Source organism: Oncorhynchus masou, chromosome 8 (genome assembly GCF_036934945.1).
Source record: "Oncorhynchus masou masou isolate Uvic2021 chromosome 8, UVic_Omas_1.1, whole genome shotgun sequence".
In the NCBI taxonomy this organism is placed as follows: domain Eukaryota; kingdom Metazoa; phylum Chordata; class Actinopteri; order Salmoniformes; family Salmonidae; genus Oncorhynchus; species Oncorhynchus masou.
This window is the reverse complement of record NC_088219.1, coordinates 44,536,823-44,544,840: the sequence shown is the minus strand read 5'-3', so window position 1 is coordinate 44,544,840 and position 8,018 is coordinate 44,536,823. Positions and strand designations below refer to the sequence as shown.

Below are 8,018 nucleotides of genomic sequence, written 5' to 3'. Positions count from 1 at the left end.
TCTAGTAATATCATCAACCATGTGTCGCTAACTAGTGATTATGATTGTTTGTTTTTTATAAGATAAGTTTAATGCTAGCTAGCAACTTACCTTGGCTTACTGCATTCGCGTAACAGGCAGTCTCCTTGTGGAGTGCAACGAGAGAGAGGCAGAACGTTATTGTGTTGGGCTCGTTAACTGTAAGGTTGCAAGATTGGATCCCCCGAGCTGACAAGGTGAAAATCTGTCGTTCTGCCCCTGAACATGGCAGTTAACCCACCGTTCCTAGGCCGTCATTGAAAATAAGAATGTGTTATTTTTAACTGACTTGCCTTGTTAAAAAAAAAGGTATCAAAAATACATTTTAAAAATCGGCAAATCGGCGCCCAAAAATACAGATTTCCGATTGTTATGAAAACCTAATTAATCGGCCATTCTGATTCATCGGTCGACCTCTACTTGTAACGCAAGGGTAGTGAGTTTGATTCCCGGACCACCCAAACATAAAATGTACGCATGCAGTCTCAGAGCGAGTGACGTTTGAAACGTTAATAGCGCGCACCCCGCTAACTAGCTAGCCACTTCACATCGGTTACACCAGCCTAATCTCGGGAGTTGATAGACTTGAAGTCATAAACAAAGAAGAGCTGCTGGCAAAACACAAGAAAGTGCTGTTTGAATGAATGCTTACGAGCCTGCTGGTGCCTACCATCACTCAGTCAGACTGCTCTATCAAATCATAGACTTAATCATAACATAATAACACACAGAAATACGAGCCTTAGGTCATTAATATGGTAGAATCCGGAAACGATAATTTCGAAAACAAAACGTTTATTCTTTCAGTGAAATACGGAACCGTTCCGTATTTTTTCTAAAGGATGGCATCCCTAAGTCTAAATATTGCTGTTACATTGCACAACCTTCAGTGTTATGTCATAATTACGTACAATTCTGGCAAATTAGCAATGAGCAAGGCGGCCCAAACTGTTACATTTACCCTGACCCTGCGTGCAATGAACGCAAGAGAAGTGACAATTTCACCTGGTTAATATTGCCTGCTAACCATTCTTTTAGGTAAATATGCAGGTTTAAAAAATATATACTTCTGTGTATTGATTTTAAGAAAGGCATTGATGTTTATGGTAAGGTACATGTTGGAGAAACGGCAGTCCTTTTTCGCGAATGCGCACCGCATCGATTATATGCAACGCAGGACTCGCTAGATAAACTAGAAATATCATCAACCATGTGTAACCAGTGATTATGATTGATTGATTGTTTTTTATAAGATATGTTTAATGCTAGCCAGCAACTTACCGTGGCTTCTTACTGCATTCGCGTAACAGGCAGCCTCCTCGTGAGGCAGGTGATTAGAGCGTTGGACTAGTTAACCGTAAGGTTGCGAGATTGAATCCCTGAGCTGACAAGGTAAAAATCTGTCTGAGCTGACAAGGCAGTTAACCCACCGTTCCTAGGCCGTCATTGAAAATAAGAATGTGTTCTTAACTGACTTGCCTCGTTAAATAAAGTTGTAAAAAAATATATTTTAAAAAATCATCAAAATCGGTGTCCAAAAATACCAATTTACGATAGTTATGAAAACTTGAAATCGGCCATTCCGATTAATCGGTCGACCTCTATTAGAGACCGCAGGACAGGTAGAGATACTCTGAATGATCGGCTATGAAAAGCCAACTGACATTTCCTCCTGAGGTGCTGTTGCACCCTCTACAACCACTGTGATTATTATTATTTGACCCTGCTGGTCATCTATGAACATTTGAACATCTTGGCCATGTTCTGTTATAACCTCCACCCGGCACAGCCAGAAGAGGACTGGCCACCCTCATAGCCTGGTTCCTCTCTAGGTTTCTTCCTAGGTTCTGGCCTTTCTTGGGAGTTTTTCCTAGCCGCAATGCTTCTACACCTGCATTGCTTGCTGCTTGGGGTTTTAGGCTGGGTTACGGTACAGCACTTTCTGACATCAGCTGATGTTAGAAGGGCTTTGTAAATAAATATCATTGATTGATTGATTGATCACAATGTATAAAAAAGTGAGGAAATGGTATCAGTGGCCTGCACTGATACACTGCAACACCAAATGGCTTTTTCATTGACGCTAGCTGCATGACAAATGGCTACACGCTACAATATGAATAAAGTTTACCATCTTGGAGTAGTCAGAGAAGAACATGAAGGACGTTTTACCTGATGAGGTATCACTGTGAAAACTGATATGCGATGCTTGGCTTCCACCACTGTAAAATCATCATATCAATGTTGTGTTAAAGGGACATTACACTCCAAAATAAACTTTGTCATGTCTTCAGGCCTCAAAGTTTGTCTAAAGTCAGGATGAATTCACAACCCTTTAGCTATATTGGCTCCCGAGTGGCACAGTGGTTTAAGGCACTGCATTTCAGTGCAAGAGGCATCACTACAGTCCCTGGTTTGAATCCAGGCTGAATCACATCCGGCCGTGATGGGGAGTCCCATAGGGAAGCGCACAATTGGCCCAGCGTCGACTGTTCCTAGGCCGTCATTGTAAATAAGAATTTGTTCTTATCTGACTTGCCTAGTTAAAGGTCAAATAAAAATATGCGTCAGACCTAGGACACTACTTTTAAGGTATCAAAACATCTGACAAACTTTGATTTTGGAGTGTAATGTAACCTTTAACTGTTAAAGGCAAAGCACTTTATTTGAGGTACAAATGTGTACCTTCCTCGTTGAGTCTGTTTGAACACCTGTGTGTGAAATAGAATGCTCAATGAGGCTGGAGAGAAAATGTGGGTCCCTGTCAAATAGATTTACACGGCTACACCTGATAAACAATGGCATGAAAGAAAGAGGAACTGCACAGAAACATTATTGAGACTCATCTGTGGATCAAAAACATTTGACAAAAAAAAAATAAGAATAAAGGCTATACATCAAGTAAAAATATATATATATTCAGCAGAGCTGTCCGTGTGCTCTTTAACGTATCTCTGAAAGACTGTGCATTGGTTTTACACCAGAAAATATCATATTGTGGATGATGATAGAATGAAATATACCCAATTCATCTGTTGAAATATGACCTCAATTTCTAGTGGTCTTCAGACAGCCACGGACCTCAGACTGGGTTCCTAATGAAAGTTTCAACCAAGTCCTCACCTCTATTAGACCAACAGCTGCAGTCAACCTGCTGATGTTACGCAATGATGTAATTATATCAGTATAAAGTCCCATTGTAGTGACATCAATCTTAAGAGCAAACAAATTAATTTGGTCGTGATATTCCATTCACCTCTTCGGGCGATATGGACTCTTCATGGGCTTTATCGATAATAGGAAGTGGGCAGCCAAAGAAGTCCATGCCGATATAGCGTGGGTATCCTTCCAGAACCGTCACATCCACCGGGTCAAACTTCCAATACTGCATCCCACTCAGGAAATTAGCATATCCTGTCAAGAGGACAAAGGGTCAACATTTAGTCCACTGCAGTTTAACAGAATTATCATGGTTTGTACACACACACACATTTTCAATGTCAGTGTCACTTTAAATGCATTCAATGTCAGCCAAATGAACCCTGATGACTCGGTGGCTCGCGACACGTACAAGGCAAGCAGTACGAGCTCTGCAAATCCACGAGGGAAGCAAAAAGACAATTCAGTCTCAAACTTGAAGACAACACAGGCTCGAGATGCATGTGGCAAGGACTACAGACTATCACGGACTAAAGGCAAAAGCTGTGTGGTGCCCACCGAAGCCTCCGTCCTAGACAAGCTTAACACATTCTATGCTCGCGTCGAGGCATCCAGCAATGCTCCTGCTGCTACGGGCAACCAAGTGCTTGCGCTCTCCGAGGCATGAAGAAAACTCTGAAAAGAGTGAATACACACAAAGCAGCCAGCTCGGATGGCATCCCTGGCCGCATCCTCAGTGTGCTGACCAGCTGGTTGGCGTCTTTCCGCACATAATCAACCTGTCCCTGTCCCAGGCTGTAGTCCCCTCCTGCTTCAAAAAGACCACCATCGTCCCAGTGCCCAATAACAACAAGGTGATGCCCAAATTACTAATTGCCCCGTCGCACTCACCCTGGTCATCATGAAATGCTTCGAGAGAAAGGCTGGTCATGGCCCACATCAAGACCAGCATGCCGGGCACACTGAATCCACTTTACATCGCTACTCACACAGCCATAACACATCTGGACAAGAAGAACACCTATGTGAGAACGCTATTCATTGACATGCCCCGATCCACATCATTGGGACTGCAGTAGAGAGTCAGCAGTATTAAATTCCTTGGAATCCACATCACAGAGGACTTGACGTGGACCAACTACACCACCACTCTTCCCACACCGGTTGAATCAATGATTCTGTACGTTTCTATGTGGAATTTTCAATGCAATTTCAACGTATACATTGGTTTGAAGATTATGTTGAAATTAGATTGATGTAGCAACCTTTTAGTCAGTTTAAGTCAATTGTAACGCTTGTCGTCTGGGGAAGGAGAGTACCAAAGCGCGGCGTAGTAAGTATACATATTGATTTATTCAAAAAACAACTGGACACTGGAACAAATTAATAAACGTGAAATATACAAAACCGAAAAAGTACCGTGTGGCCCAAACACTCACACGGAAACAAACACCCACAAACCAAAAGTGAAACCCAGGCTACCTAAGTATGATTCTCAATCAGAGACAACTAAAGACACCTGCCTCTGAGAACCATACTTGGCTGAACCCAAAAACCAACATAGAAAAACAAACAGACTGCCCTGACCATACTAAAACAAAGAATAAAATAACAGAACTATGGTCAAAACGTGACATCAATGTATTCAAGTTTTACCCTCATTTTAATGTTTACTACACTGGTTGAAATGAAATACAATCAGTGCTGGTTAATTACTTTTTCAAATCCAATGTATTTTCCATGTTGATTCTGTCACAATACATTGACAAATTATGTTGAAACAACGTAAAGGGTGCAATAGCGTCTCTACATTCTAAGGAATAAAATTCAGCCGAAGAAATTCGGCATCTCAGTTTCTGTTGCGTTTACGCACTGAAGGTAGGTGAGGAGTCAAACGCAGGAGAGCAGAAATGTCATTGTAGCGTATATTTAATCGGGGCAAGTCCAAAAAACACGGTACAGTACAATTCCCAAAAACAACATCCAAGGCAATGGGAACTAACAGTACTCCCGTAAGGCAAAAAGACACAACGCACTTTACTATAATAACCACACGCGAAATACACTGAGGAAAGCCTCCACAAGCAACAAGAAAAATAATCCCGCACAAACCTAAGCGGGGGAAACAGGGTTAAATATAAACACAGAAATTACAGCAAATGAAAACCAGGTGTGAATGAACCAAAGACAAAACAAACAGAAAATGAAACATGGATCGGTGATGGCTAGTAGGCCGGGCCCGAACAGGGAGAGGAACCACCTTCGGTGGAAGTCGTGACAGTTTCAAGGTCTCAGATTGAAGAGAAGAAGCCTCGTGAGGTATTGGTTAGTCACTAAGGAACTAAAGTTAATGATGAATAATGTAAATCATGCTTATATGACTTTTTTGTATAGCTGTATATAAGAGAACTAACGGGACTGCCCTGGTAGCTCCAGACCGACATGTACTATGGTGCATTAAGTTTTTTGGAACATCTCCAGCTTGCTGTTAATAAAGAATTATTCATTTAATAGTGGTCATTTCAATGACAAAACCTTCCAACAACTTTCTGAGGATGGTGCAGGATAGTTGCTTCGCTTTGGAACATTCTCAGCACATTTAAGGAACTTGACCAAACAACTTAATTTTTTTGGTATTTCATTACTTTTTCATTACTTTAACATAACGTTTTCATTCTTTTCAATTTTGGTAATGTTCTGGGAACATTCTCCAATGGGGTTGACATTGGGAATGTTCTCAAATAGTTCAGAGAAGATTAAGAAACAACGTTCTTCAGTAGGAATTTCAGTACTTCAGCATAATGTTTCTAAATGTTTCCTCTTGGTTCTATTTAAAACATTGAGAAAACTTAAGTAACGTTTAGAGAACATTCTAAGAATGGTATTTAAAAACATATACATTCCTTTCTCAACATCAACTAAATATTCTCTGTCCTCAATCTTGTTAAGTGTCTTAGTGAGTGCTTGTTTCATTTTTTAAGACACTAACAGCTTAAAGATGGTAGGCAATTAAGGTCACAGTTATGAAAACGTAGGACACTAAAGAGGCCTTTCTACTGACTCTGAAAAACAACATAAGAAAGATGCCCAGGGTCCCTGCTCATCTGCGTGAACGTGCCTTAGGCATGCTGCAAGGAGAAATGAGGACTGCAGATGTGGCCAAGGCAATAAATTGCAAGGTCCGTACTGTGAGACCCCTAAGACAGCGCTACAGGGAGACAGGACGGACAGCTGATTGTCCTCGCAGTGGCAGATCACGTGTAACAACACCTGCACAGGATCGGTACACCAGGAACGCAAAATCCCTCCATCAGTGCTGACTGTCCGCAATAAGCTGAGAGAGGCTGGACTGAGGGCATGTAAGGCCTATTGTAATGCAGGTCCTTACGAGACATCACCGGAACAACATCGCCTATGGGCACAAACCCACCGTTGCTGGACCAGACAGGACCGCCAAAAAAATTGGAACGGAAATGGTGCCATCCCAAACTGGAAGTCTTCTGACTAGCTTGGAAAGACAGTACCGTGCAGTATCGAAGAGCCTTCACTTCTGCGCGATCATCCTATTTTTCCAACTTAATTGAGTAAAATAAAAACAATCCGAAATGTATTTTTGATACTGTCGCAAAGCTAACTAAAAAGCTGCATTCCCCAAGAGACGATGGCTTTCACTTCAGCAGTAATAAATTCATGAACTTTTTTGAGGAAAAGATGATTATTTGAAAGCAAATTACGAACTCCGCTTTAAATCTGCGTATTCCTCCAAAGCTCAGTTGTCCTGAGTCTGCATCACTCTGCCATGATCTAGGATCAAGAGAGACCACTCAAGTGTTTTAGTACTATATCTCTTGACACAATGATGAAAATAATCATGGCCTCAAAACCTTCAAGCTGCATACTGGACACTATTCCAAATAAACTACTGAAAGAGATGCTTCCTGTGCTTGGCCCTCCTATGTTCTGCCCCTGAACAGGCAGTTAACCCACTGTTCCTTGTCATTGAAAATAAGAATTTGTTCTTTAACTGACTTGCCTAGTTGAATAAAGGTTACAAAAATAAAAAATAAAAATGTTGAAGATAATAAACGGATCTCTTTCCACCAGATGTGTACTAAACTGACTAAAAGTGGCAGCAATAAAGTCTCTCTTGAAAAAGCCAAAGCTTGAACCAGAAAATATTTTAAAAACTATTGGCTTATATTGAATCTTCCATTCCTCTCAACATTCTTAGAAACTCACTGCCTTCCTGAAGACAAACAATGTATATGAAATGCTTCAGTCTGGTTTTAGACCCCATCATAGCACCGAGACTGCACTTGTGATGGTGGTAAATGACCTTTTAATGGTGTCAGAACGAGGCTCTGCATCTGTCCTCGTGCTCCTAGAACTTAGTGCTGCTTTTGATACCATTGATCACCACATTCTTTTGGAGAGATTGGAAACCCAAATTGGTCTACACGGACAAGTTCTGGCCTGGTTTAGATCTTATCTGTCTGAAAGATATCAGTTTGTCTCTGTGAATGAAATTTCGGTGTTCCTCAAGGTTCCGTTTTAGGACCACTATTGTTTTCACTAAATATTTTACCTCTTGGGGATGTCATTCGAAAACATAATGTTAACTTTCACTGATGACACACAGCTGGACATTTCAATGAAACATGGTGAAGCCCCAAATTGCCCTCGCTCGTAGCCATTGTTTCAGACATAAGGAAGTGGATGGCTGCAAACGTTCTACTTTTAAACTCGGACAAAACAGAGATGCTTGTTCTAGGTCCCAAGAAACAAAGAGATCTTCTGTTGAATCTGACAATTAATCTTGATGGTTGTACAGTCGTCTCAAA

The 8,018-nt window shown here is 41.2% G+C and overlaps 1 protein-coding gene across 1 annotated transcript in view; it reads right to left on the bottom strand.

Moving 5' to 3' along the window:
• Positions 1-548: 548 nt before the first annotated feature.
• LOC135544731 (stromelysin-3-like) overlaps positions 549-8,018 on the bottom strand; it is a 47,958-nt gene continuing 40,488 nt past the window's right edge. Inside the window, exon 8 of the mRNA XM_064972585.1 lies at positions 549-3,432. Within this exon, the coding sequence (XP_064828657.1) occupies positions 3,248-3,432 (185 nt within the window). The 3' untranslated portion in view covers positions 549-3,247. The remainder of the gene's footprint in view (positions 3,433-8,018) is intronic.